At 38.8% G+C, this 13,029-nt stretch overlaps 2 protein-coding genes across 5 annotated transcripts in view; both read right to left on the bottom strand.

The window, feature by feature from the left end:
• Marcal1 (SWI/SNF-related matrix-associated actin-dependent regulator of chromatin subfamily A-like protein 1) overlaps nt 1-13,029 on the bottom strand; it is a 198,724-nt gene that overhangs the window by 82,132 nt on the left and 103,563 nt on the right. The window lies entirely within an intron of this gene.
• Nucleotides 747-11,305, bottom strand: LOC109035371 (testicular acid phosphatase homolog). Of its 4 annotated transcripts, none has more exons than XM_019048976.2 (7): nt 10,912-11,300; nt 8,887-8,985; nt 6,712-6,951; nt 5,702-5,881; nt 4,914-5,025; nt 2,944-3,158; nt 747-1,115 (listed from the first exon to the last, which is right to left on the bottom strand). In XM_019048976.2, exons 1-7 carry the CDS (start codon nt 11,044-11,046, stop codon nt 936-938), a joined length of 1,161 nt encoding a protein of 386 aa, XP_018904521.2. In that variant the 5' UTR covers nt 11,047-11,300; the 3' UTR covers nt 747-935. The 4 variants fall into 4 exon arrangements, with proteins under 4 accessions (XP_018904521.2, XP_018904520.2, XP_072158498.1 ...); XM_019048975.2 differs by having other exon boundaries at nt 4,914-5,028; nt 10,912-11,295; XM_072302397.1 differs by lacking the exon at nt 6,712-6,951 and having other exon boundaries at nt 4,914-5,028; nt 10,912-11,305.

Here is a 13,029-nt window from a genome sequence, read left to right as displayed (position 1 = left end):
ATTATGCTTCGAATTCAAACATACGTTAGCGGTTAGCCCCTTCTTCTTGGATACGTGGTGCCAGCTAGCACACTCGCGAGTTCGTGAAATGTCATCAATAATCTGTGTTAGGTTCGGTTAAGCAACTAAACTAACTCCTTGGCAAAGCGGAGAGTATCGCTGGATTTGAAGGCGTTCCAAGCTGAGGTCGTGCCTTGAATTTCTCCGCTAAAGAAACCTTTACTATATCGATGTTATCGTAATTAAAATCTGACGAATTGACAAGTACGGAGTTTGCAAGTTGCCGGCGATTGCTGACTGCCTGCCGAAGTTTTCAAGGAATGACGTCGAGTCGTTTTCCGTGTAGAAAATGTAGTATGACATAAAGTCTTGAACGCCGCAAACCGAGTAACACATTTTTGGAGTTTCACCATCGATATGTCAGGCAGTTAACAATCGTGGCAGTCTGTGAGCAGCATGCGTGTTGAATAAATGCAATAATCTCCATCGGCTCACTAAAGATTTCGTCGGCTAAGAACTTCTGAAGCGCGAGCCCGGTTTTGAGCGCCTTCAAAACTGGGTGATACTGTCCGCTTTGTCAGGCAGTTAGTTTAGTTGCCTATCCGAACAAAATCCAACGAGGGTGACTGATTTCACTACACTCGAGAATGTGCTAGCTGGTACTTGGTATTCAAGAGGAAAAAGGAAATCGAGAAGTTTCAAAGCATTAAAGTATTAATAAATAATCGATTTATAAACTTAGCATCTAAAAAAAAGTTCTTTAGCTATATTTACATCAACAAATTAAATTAACAGAAAATATAAGTCGAAGAAGGCGAGAATTTCATAGAGGAATTCGTTAAACATGTTAAAACTTGTTTCTCCAATTATTATGCTATTGCTCGTTTTCTTTCCATTTGAAATGATTGAGATCTTTTGAGATGGGGATATAAACATCACGATAACTCATCAGGAATACGACACGCCTCGTCGAAATTGGTGATGATGTTGGATTGTAGCGCCGAAGAGAAATGGTCGAAATCGCACAGGTCATCGTCCATTGAGGAGTTATTTTGGCAGGCAACAGTCTTTAAAACCGTTAAATCCTCGTCATCGGCGTTGTTTTTATACAATATCTGTAATTGATGAGAGTAAAATTGGACTACATTTTGCAATTTGGAACTATAAATTCTGGCCTGGTTTAAAAACAACGTATTTTCCATTAGTTTCCCTATGCACATAAATGTTTTTTCAGACGAGCCAGAATTTATAGGTCCAAATTGCAAAATGCAGTCCAGTTCATTTCAAGAAAGAAACAAAAGAAATTAGCACATGCTACTCACTCAACGTTACCGCGCGAGAATCGACTATTTGCTTTAAGGTACGAAACCAGTGTAAAGTTTTAACATTTTCACGGCTGCTAATTTTTTTTTCGAATAAAACACCTTGAATTTGCTGTTTAATTTTCTTGATTTCAGTCGGTTTTAAAAAGAGAAGTGTCTTTCCTCAGGAAACGCTCAGCTTTTCATCCATACAAAAATAAGCTGTGAGGGAATTGTGAAACATCCCGGCACGTAAACTTAATTATGCAACTAATTTATTGATTATTGGTGTGAGCAAGTTTACCGCGGATATAGATATCAGGAAACTGGTCGTCTTCCGGACGAAGGGACGTAACTCCATTCCAAGGTTGCAAAACTGAACGAAACAATCCAATATTTCACATGAAAAAACCTGCGCAATTTTTATTGAGAATCTTCCTAATTTTTGTTCGAGATCAAAAGAATATAAGGGTAATCATCAGCCAGAAGTTCCTATGACTCTGATAAAAAAGCAATTTGCGCGAGATAATTTGGCAACATTGAAATATACTTACGTTCTTTTGTGAGGAAAACGATGAACTAAGTTATCCAAATGTATTGTTTATAATTAATTCATAAATTTAATGAGTAAAAATATGCAATACACAAATATTTGAGCACTAAAGTAATCACATAGCTATGCAGACAGGGCCGGATTTTCCTACTTGCCGCCCATGGGCCGCCTGTATTTTGCCGCCCCCTTCTTATTCGTGTTGAAACATCAAAACCATCAAGTGAACGTGCTAGCGGGGGAGGGGTGCATAAGACGCGTTTACTCGTGTTGAACACATTTTTTTGAGAAAGCCCTGTCAGCACTACTAGCAAAAGGTCACGGAACTTTGCGCGAAAGTCAAGTTTCGGAAACCTATCTCTAATGGACAAGGCCTTCCATTCATAAGAAATAAACAAAAAAATTATGAAAGAGCAAACACAAAATTTTGTTTAATGAGTTTAACTTCCGCCGCGCCGCGCCGACCGCACCGTGTTTGGCGCAATGCGTGAAGTATTCACGCAGTCTTGTAGGCGCTATGCGTTTCACGCTGACCGCACTTAATTGGCGCAATGCGTGAAGTATTCATGCATTCTTGTAGGAGTTATCCGTTTCACGCTGACCACAATAACCGCACCGTGTTTGATGCAATGCGTGAAGTATTCGTGCAGTCTTGTAGGCGCTGATATGTGTTACATGCTGATTGCCGCGCCGAGGGCTTCTCCTTTTCATCTCAAGTCCTCGTCATCATTTCTCCCTAAGTCGCGCCGTTCCAGGCCAAATTATGCGTTTGGTTTCTCCCTTAACTCGACTAATTAAAGGTGCTGTCTCTTGTATCACTGAAAGACGACAAAATTAGAAATTACTATACTCTCAGGAAATGAGAGATTTTGTAGCCTTTTCTCGTTTGTAATTTTTTTTTCTAAATCCGATTTTTTTTTATACCTACATTTAAAAAAATTGCAAAACTTGCTGCCCCCTAGATTTGCCGCCATCGGCCGCGGCCCATGTGGCCACCCCCTTAATCCGGCCCTGTATGCAGAAGCCATCCCGATGTACGCGAGAAGTACATAATTCTTGAAAATAGGATTTACAAATTTATCAACTACCTACCTTTACTAGATATTTGCCATTGATTTTGTGCAGCTCAATTAGCAGTGCCGCTCCATGTGAAGGCAAATCTGTGATTTCTTGGCTCACATTTAGTCCTCGCCAGAGGTGTATCAAATTAAGATCGTGCGCCGCGTATAATTGTAACCGTCTTGAAAAATCCGTCGCTGAATCAATTTTTCTCTTCATATTTGTCACGATTTCGTTTATCAAAACTCCTGTAATAATTAATAGGAAACAAGAAAATTGAATTATTAGACGTATTTTATGTGCGGAACATTTAAAGGACGAACAGCGCACTGATTTTTTAAAGTAGTCTGTTTTAGTATTCAGTCGGCCTCCTGTGGTGTAGTGGTTGTAGCGCTGGCCCTATGAGCAAGAGGTCCCGGGTTCGATTCCCGGCCAGGTGACCTGAGTCGGATGGTCTCCAGCAATGGTCACCTAGGGCTGGGGTGATGAGGGTGGGATTAACCGATAGGCCATTTGAAATTGGTTTTAAAAAAAAAGTATTGAGTTTGAATGCGGAGGGTCATTAAAGGCGAATATTCTCAAAAGGGAAGGTTTACAATTTTAATAATTCAAACGAGTAAAAAGAGAAAAAAAATGTTTGTTGTAAAATGAGAGAAGAAACTAAACTCTTAAGGTGATTCGATGGACGCCATATTTTGTGTCAGAACGGCATGCGATATATCGCATCAATTGGTTCCATTTTTTCAGCTACTCGTCATTTTTCTCCAATCTTGAGATCGCAATTCTGTTGTTAGGAGACTAAAGCACTCACTTACCAATTTTAACAAAGAAATTCAACGTAATAAAGGTGTGGTTTTTTCAGAGAGAAAACATCGCATTCGAGTGCAGTTTCAATAACAGTATCGAATGCGATATTTTCTCTCTAAAAAAACCACGCCTTTATTACGTTGAACTTCTTTGTTAGAATTGGTAAGTGAGTGCTTTAGTCTCCTGACAACAGAATTGCGATCTCAAAATTGGAGAAAAATGACAAGTAGCTGAAAAAACGGAACCAATTGATGCGATATATCGCATGCCGTTCTGACACAAAATATGGCGTCCATCGAATCACCTTAAAGCTGGGAGGACATATCGACGGTGAAAGTCGGCAATCACATAACTCGGTTTGCGACGTCGCAGACTTCCTGTCATACTTTATTTTTTAAACGGAAAACTACTCAACGGTAATTCTTTAAAACTGCCGTGATTTTTCTTCTATGTGCGAGGAAAATTCTGCAAAAACTTCAAGGAATCATGTCCATTTGTTCTCCTTTAAAAAAATAACATAGTTGCGGAGATTTTCAGACACCGCAAACGAGTTATGTGATTGCCGACTTGCACCGTCGATATGTGTATGAAAAGATGCTTTTGAAATTGGCATTTAAATTTTTTAAACAAAAATTACATGCGGTAAAAATAGGGAGGGAATTGAAAATGAGTGGTAAAATATGACCCACCTCGCCTTCTTTGCTAATGAACTAGGCTTGAATTTATTGTTTCAAAAAACGCCCAACAATTCGGAATAATTATTTTTTTTTAATTTTAGAGTTTTTCTGACGGCAAATGATGTAAATTAGACGAATAAATGTCGGTTTGCGAATTTTGTTGGACGAGTTTCTGCTGCTTAGGTTAAGATTGCTTCAGCAGTTGCTCAAATCTTTGGTCAACGGTCATCACCAGTGGCGTGGCGTGCTTTGGTATACATCGATTGTACCATTTAAACCTATGGAATAGGATCGATAAACAGGCTGTTCGCAACGAACACCTTAATAATCGATTCTGGACCACAGCTTCAAATGGAGGAAATATCGATAATCGACCATTCACGCCTCGCCAGGTGGACATGAGAGTTGAATTTCGACAGTGGGGAAGATTGCAGTACGGAGTCTTCAAAACATATTGTCTCTGCGTGACATAAGTGAATATTGTCAAGGGGCATAAATTGTTTTTGAAAAAAACAGTACCTGATTCAAGTTTGACTCTGTTGTCCGTTTTTGTAAAGCTGAAAAAGTACTCTGTCCTAATCCACTTGAATATCCTTTCATCATACCAGTCTGGTCGCGGCAATCCAAGGGCCTTCTAATTGCATGAGAAATTACAAAGTTATGTCGAAGCAAAAAAAAAAATTCCTTCAACGGGATTCTTTCAGAGAAACGTTCAAAAATTATAATTTCTTATGTAGGCTAGAACTATTTATGGAATGGTGAGAGGTGACAATGCGCTGCCAATGAAGATTGTTGCAGAAAATCTTACTTTCCTCGCTGTTCAGTCGAGAAAAATGTCAAACAAATACAAAAATCTGAGCAAAGAGGAAGGGTCAAAATAAACTTAATTCTCTCTCAGCTTCCTCAGCTTTAACGGGCAGTTGGGAAACTTCGGTTAGATTAGGTTAGGTTATGCTTCGGAATTTGAAAGTTGCCCTGGCCCCCTACCCTCTATGGGATGAAGGGATTAATGGCCACTCATCAAAAGTAATTTTTGAAAAAGGGCAAATAATAGTATCAACTAAAACTAGTCTTAACATATAATCCTTGAAAAATTCACAAATAAAATACAATTTTTGAGCACCCAAAAGCGAGTGAACCCCCCCCCCCCCCCCCGACCCCAATTAGGCTCTGCGTATTTTGAAACTTTAAACATTTTTTTTATGAAACAGCAAAAACTCCACTTAACACCTTGTCCCCCAAACCCCTCATATCCAGTGATTTTTTTTTCAAATCTAATAAATTAATTTTCAAAGCATTCTACGTACCACACCGCTCATATAATCACTCAAGCGCATTAACTGAATGAGATTGGTTAATGTGATGCCAGTTTTTTGTGAAAGGAACGCAAGATACTCCCCATTCTTCTGTGCATCTTCAGAGGCTCTGTCAATCCATTGCTTCCTCTCTCGTGACAATAACGGGCAATGTTTTTTCACGGCAATGATCTGCAAGATTAAGCGTTTGGAATAATGATTAACGAAACACTGATTTCCGCAGAACCTTAAAAATGTTGAGCACTGAACATGAACAGCCCTGATGATTCGAGATGTTTAGAAGAGAGTATTACGAGAATTTAGGCAAAAAGCACGCCCCAAAATGATGAACCGATCTTTTTCACAATGCTCATGTAACACTGCGTCCATGACATGGGACTACATCCCTAGTAGCAGAACCACAGGAGGAAAAGATAAATATTATGTAAGAAAGTTAAGTTTTTTTATATAATGCATGCATACAAAAGTGTTAAAAGTGAACATTTTTATGTAACCATTATAAAAAAAGTGTTATAATTTTCGTGAGCTTTTCGCGAACATACCAAAAATTCCTCTAATTCGCGAAAAGCTCACGAAAATGATGACCTATTTTTTTACATAATCTTTACGTAAAAATGTTCACTTGTCACTTTTTCGTATGCATGCATTATATAAAAAAATAAAAAATGTGTGTATAAAAAAAATTACCTTATCTAGCTTTTATCATTTTTCATATATTACGGTCAGGTCTGACCTTTGATTTTTTTTTATATAAGCGTTACACGTTTTTTATATAAAACGATCATTTAGATAACAGATATGTTTTTTTTATACTTTTTTTTAGAAAAACAAAAATTTGTTCTGCTACCAGGGATGCTCAATTGCTCATTGCTCACCCTTAAAGCGTTCGGCTGCTCATCACGTCCAGAATACCGGAATCCATACTCACTTTAATGAGGAGTAGTTTTCGTGTCAAATATGTCAATTCCCAGTAACGCTACAATGTTAATGCATCTACTTACGTCATCACATTCACGAGGTAAGGAATGAACAGGAACTGGTTGCCATAGGAGATCGGCGTTCCATTTTTGGATTCCTACCGGAGGATATAGCCCAGCCAATACAAGTTGCGCGCTCATTATACACCGATCAACATCACTTGATATGACCTTAAGTTCAGCCGGCGAGTAGTTCACAGAAAGGAACCCATCGTAACGCCGCCGCAAAAAACGCCCCAATTTGAACATATTCACTTTGCCAATCTACACCGAAACAGAAGATGATTGCTCCTAATCAAATTATTCACAATGGACCACTAGACAAGGTACGAATTTCAGCATTCTGATATATGTTTCGTAACTAAAATTTCACGTTGAACACGATGCGCAAACGAAAATTACCGCAATCAACTCCTTACAAGGATATTTAATGATTCTTGATGCGTGAATTCAAACCACCCGCCCATGAAAACTCAATGCTCCACGTGATTCACATTGCGCGCTGAACGTTATCATGACAGTTTCTGCGATATAAAAATCTGGCAACCTCAATCTTGACGCTTTGGCTCAGCTATAGCAAATTGTCAATACTTTGAACAACACGCACATGGTGGGAAATGAACATTGCTCGATTGAGAAGCTTGCTGAAACCGTTGTAGTGCGCGATTTGACTTACGTAGAGCTTTGAGTTTCTTGTCAGCGGGCAGTTCAAATTCATCGTAACCAATGTAAAATAAAAACTTAAATATCTTCATTAGGAGTTGGTTTCAGTCATTTTCGTTGTGTGAATCGTGTTCTACGTGAAATTTTGGTTAAGAAACATGTATCAGATCGCTTAAATTCCTACCTTGTCTAGTGATCCATTGTGAGCAGAAATTGATTTTCCTGGATATGGGTGGAGATTATTCCGCTGCCACTAACAATAATTTTCAGAATTTTCTTTCCCCGTCAAAAAAATGGCTTATTGGCTAATTTCTGAACGAAGCTGAACTTCTAAATATCCACACGACGAAGAATGGAAGTAAAATAATGTAATTAAAAAGTCCATAATAGTTTAACACAGCAAGTTCCAATAATTAGGATTTTTTTTCAAAATGAATTTGTAATAACGATTCTGAGCACACACGTCAGAACAATCATGACGCTGCTCGTAACGACCGACGCACAGTGGATCGAGTCAATTAAAGAGGTCGGTCATGAAATTTTCGACTACAACTGCAAATTTTTATGTTTATTTCGTCACATTTTAAATTTGCAGGTGTGCTAACGAAAGAAAATTTTACGAGGAAACCAATGGAGCCACTTTTAGATCCTCAAAATTTTGTATAAACGGAGTTATAAGCTTTCAAAGTTTCCAAATTTTGTCCGACCTTCCCTATTGACGCGATCCACTGTGCGACGTGATGAAAAGGCGAAAATCATTTTTCTAAACATGGGTGAGCGGAACTAGTATTTTTGTAACTGTGTGATCAATGTCTTGGTAAGAACAGCTTAAAATTGCCCCTCTGAGACGATTCAATGTTTCAATATCATCCCACACTGGAAAAAAACACATTAGATCTAGAGTCCAGACTCTTGAAAACATTGACAAGAAAAAGGACTCTTGATTCAATCAGATTCAAGCTTAAATCAAAAGGAAATCCGCTCAAATTAAGAGGCTTGGTTCTTGATTTAAACTTAAATCTGATTGAATCAAGAGTTTTTTTTCTTGTCGATGTTTTTAAGAATCTGGACTCTACATCCAATGTGTTTTTTTTCCAGTGCAGGGAGGCCCCCCGGATCCTCTTTTTGGAGCCGAGAACGTCCACTAGACCCTCTTTGATGAGGTACCCTTCCTGTTTCCCCAAAAATTTTATAGTCCCACTGATGTTTCCAACGAGGTATCGGCTTGACTTTTTGGTCCACATCTTGTCCGCGAAACCCACCTATCGGTGCATGATCGGCTGAATCCGCTGAGAACGGCGTGAGTGAAGACATGATTTTGATAACTCAGTTGTCGATTCCAGAGGTTCAGTTACACGATCAAATTGAGCCATCAAACTGAAGCTCTGATTGGTGGAAAAAGACCTGAGATGAGGATGCTACCAATGGGAGGCCCAATTTGATGGCTCAATTTGATCGTGTAGCTGGACCTTCGGGCGTATGGACGTTACATTCCTTAAAAAAATTAAATAAAAATTGTTGTTTTCGATGTCTCACCTGCAAAAGAGATCCCAGTCCCTCTGGCCAGAGAGAGAGGTCACTGTGCATCCCTTCGGGTAACCATACGACGGGGGCTCTTTCTCCATGTCGAAAAATCTAAGCGTTGAATCAGTAAAAAGTAAGAATTGTAATAATCAATAGTTGCTTCATTTTTAATCTATTTTAGGCATCTAGAGGTAAAATAATTTGAGATTAGAGGCTCTATATTAAAAAGCGAGTTTTGAAAAGTGCGCAATGACATCGTTAATTTTCTTGGCACCTTTTTGATATTAAGTTTTGCTGGATTTCAAACGCAGATCTAATTTTAAAAACTGTCTACTACATTCTTAATCCTTGAAAAATCTCCTTGATTAAGAAAAACAAAGGATTGCTTAGCTTGAATTCTGTATTTCACTAACTGTCAGAGAAAACGCAGGGAAATATGAACCGCGTTTAGCAGAAAAGAGCCAATCGACATAAGCCATTGCCAATTTTAACAGGACAATTTAATTTTTTACGAGAGAACGTTTGTGTGGATTCCTTTGAAAATTTGAGAGAATATGCTTCATACCATGTAGAAAGTTCACCGAAATTTGCACAAAAATCCGCACAACCGTTTTAATGTAAAAAATGAAATTGCCCAGTTAAATTTAGCAATTGCTGATGTAGCTTGGTTCCTTTCTGCTTAACGCGGTCCAATCGTGCACGATATCACATAGAGTAAATAGAGTCGTAATGTAAGTGGGAGTGTTGGCGCCACTTTTATGCATTTTCGAGGTCCCGAATTCCGTGACTCCTGAGTGACGCCGGGTCACTTTTTCGACACATAATCGATTGTTTTCGATACACGGGGGAGCGGCCATCCGATGTAAACAAAGAAGATAGATATTACTACGAATCCCACACCGCCATTTTAGATCGAACATGTATCGAAAAAGTGACCGAAGCTCGGCGCACACCGGGCTCGGAGCTCGTCGACCAGAACACGGCGCCAGCTCTCCCATTCATATTACGACTCTATATACTCTATGCGATATCATCACCACGCCGTTGGCATGGTATGGCATGTGCACAGGATGGCTGACACAGGACACTAGGTTGCCAGTGGCGCGGCGTGAATTGCGATGTATCGATTGTTTTGCCATTTAAACCTATGGTAAAGAATCGATTATTAAGGTGTTCGCTGCGAACATCTTATTTATCGATCCTTTTCCATAGGGTTAAAAGGCATAACAATCGATATATCGCAAAGCACGCCGCGCCACCGTAGGTTGCCAGGAAAGGTTTTGGAGTGGTTTTCTCCAAGGAGGTGTCGGGAAGGGCGTTCAGCTAAAGATGAATAGGAGGCATCCAAAAAGAGATGGAGGGATGCCAGCTTCCGGAAGATTTCTACAATGAAAGATTACTGTTGCGGCTAGGTGTCGCAGAGCGCGTGAGTGCGCTGTAAGAGCGACTATTACATACTTACGAAGGATGTTGTGCATGCATTTTAAATTCGTCCGTTTCGATGTTTTCATCGTACCTATTCTATGATTATGAGCAACTCAATCATCTGAATATTGTGCATGGTAGTTTCATAGGGCCTTCTCTCCACAAGACGCTCCATGGGATTTGCCCCAGGGAAAAATCTCACTTGCGAAATTGGGAGGAATATTGAGTCAGTCGATACTAATCACAGTGTCAAACAGAGTCCGCGGGTGGTTCTAAGAGCAACTGAGAGAGAAGTATAAGAAATTTTGCTGTTTTGTCTAACGGGGCAAAAGCCCAGAAGTTTCATTCCTATGATTCGCACTTGGGACAAATCAAATGGAATGTCCCATGGAGACAAGGCCTGAGTAGTGGAACTAAAATATTTTATTCCTCTTTAACTATAACTCGATGATTATTTTATAGTTTCACTCAATTTTTCTCTTACAATTTTCCTCTTCTTTCTTAATGATGACTCACTCAAATTGTAATACTTTTAATGAATATTACCGATTATTCACACCACGTAATGTTAAATCGGGGTTACAAAAATGCGTGGAAAAAATATTTACTTACAATACTAATAAACTGCAGAGAAGGTTCTGCTGTTGAACTAGGTTTAAGTAAATAGAATCCTGCAGAGAAGCACATAATAGACACCATTCCAATGACCAGAGCAGCACACCATTTTTGTCCCTTGTTGTATCGCATGATGGATTGGCTACTTAAAAAATACGCTGCAGTATAACAGTGCACTATGATAACTATTATATACGATCAGAAATGACTGTAATGTTGAGAACGAAAAAAAACTCAAACTATCTAAAATGAATAGCTTCTAATATTTTATATTCATTGAAAATGGTATTACGAGTGAGGTGCACTTGGCGAGCAAGATAATCTCTCTCTTATTTTTCCTCGTCCATTTCCTCATAGGTGCGTGAGGGAGGTTTGATAATGCTTAAAAGTGCACATAATCCAATAACTAATCTGTTAAAGTTCGAGGACCCAAATGCATAGAATAGGTTTGATTCCTTGTCAAGAGTTCTTATCGGTAGGGCAGAGGGGACTTGGTCAAATCACGTCAACAGCAAAAGTTGCAGACAGAGTGAAGTATGGATTAGCAGTTGCATTTAGATTTTTAAAAGCGTCAATTGGACCGCATTGAACAGAAAGGAACCAAGCCACATCAGCAATTGCCAAAGTTAATTGGGCAATTTAATTTTTTACATGAAAACGGTTGTGCGGATTTTCGTGCAAATTTCAGTAAATTTTTTGCAAACTACGAGGCAAATTCTTTCAAATTTTCAAAGGAATCCGCACAAACGTTCTTTCGTAAAAAATCAAATTGCTCATTTAAATTTGGCAATGGCTGATGTGGCTTGGTTCTTTCCTGTTAAACTCGGTCCAATTGGAAGAGTGTACTTCTTGATGTCGATCACCTATAAAGTAATGAGCAAGACTTCTGCACACGAGGTAAATTTAATTTGATTCGTAATATTTTGCAATTTGTACACTTAAATACATACTACACACATACATACTACATACATACTTTGTACTTTGGTTCTCGAGTTTTTTGTTTTAAACGAATAGCGTAAAACGGAGCAGATGGTTCACTTGAAGACTCACCCTCTTGAATGAAACTACCTAAATCTTGACTGCAACGCGTAGCCTTATTTAAGAAGCATGCAGACTTCGAACTACAACACAATGATCAAAAATAATTGACAAGTTCGACGTTTTAGACTAAAAATTTACCAGATGAAAGCATTTCTGCATGGAATTCTGCACTATGAGCGCAAAAATGTTTCCCTCGGGATATTTTTAGAAACTGTAGATTAAATGAATTTTGAGGGCGCAATGCAATGGCTCGTCCGTATGTGTCAAGTAGTTAGCAATCGTCAGAAATTTGTAAGTAGCATGCGTGTTTTTCAATAATTCGTATAGACATAATTAAGGCATCATGGGCAAAGAACTTCTAAAGCACGACCTCGGCTTGAAGCGCCTTCAAATCTGGATGACACTCTCCGCATCGTCAGGCAGTTAGTTTAGTTGCCTACACGAACCAAACCCAACCGAATTCCTTTGTACGCATTCGCGAGGTGCTATGATATTCAAGAGCGGAAAAACAAGATTGAAAAATGTCAAGGCATTGTGTAGCTATGCTTTAATAGATAATCAATTTTGTTTTAAAAAAAATCATATTTACAGTAATAAGTTAAAATATGACAAAACAAATCTAAGTAAATGCAAATCAAAGGGGCGAGATTTTCATGGAGGGATTCGATTAACACGTTAACTTTATCTTTTGATTATGTTATTATCTGAGTTCTTTTCATACAAAAAGATTGTGGTTTTTGAGATGAAGGAATGAAAAATCACGATCGTTCATCAGGAATGCGACATGCCTCGTCGAAATTGGTGATGATGCTGGATTGTAGCGCCGAAGAGAAATGGTCGAAATCACACAAGTCGTCGTCCATGGAGGAGTTATTTTGGCAGGCAACAGTCTTTGAACCCGTTAAATCCTTGTCATTGGTATTTTTTTTGTACAATATCTGGAATGGTGGGAGTGGAATTCATTTCAAGAAAGAATTTAAAAAATTAGCACACGCTGCCCACTCAACGCTACCGTTAGAGAATTGGCTTTTTGCATCCGGAAATGAAGTCATCGGAACGTTTTAAAATTCT

The sequence above is a fragment of the Bemisia tabaci genome, chromosome 7, assembly GCF_918797505.1.
Source record: "Bemisia tabaci chromosome 7, PGI_BMITA_v3".
NCBI lineage: Eukaryota > Metazoa > Arthropoda > Insecta > Hemiptera > Aleyrodidae > Bemisia > Bemisia tabaci.
Note: the sequence above shows the minus strand (reverse complement) of the source record. Positions and strands in the feature narration are given on the sequence as shown.

What these genes read in the sequence shown, in the direction of transcription:
- LOC109035371 (XM_019048975.2), bottom strand. Translation starts at nt 11,046, where the DNA reads ATGCGATACAACAAGGGACAAAAATGGTGTGCTGCTCTGGTCATTGGA. An exon ending in GACTGGGATCTCTTTTGCAG is followed by an intron (nt 6,952 to 8,886) that starts GTGAGACATCGA and finishes GTTTCGGTGTAG; the next exon opens with ATTGGCAAAGTGAATATGTT. An exon ending in TACCTCGTGAATGTGATGAC is followed by an intron (nt 5,882 to 6,711) that starts GTAAGTAGATGC and finishes TTAATCTTGCAG; the next exon opens with ATCATTGCCGTGAAAAAACA.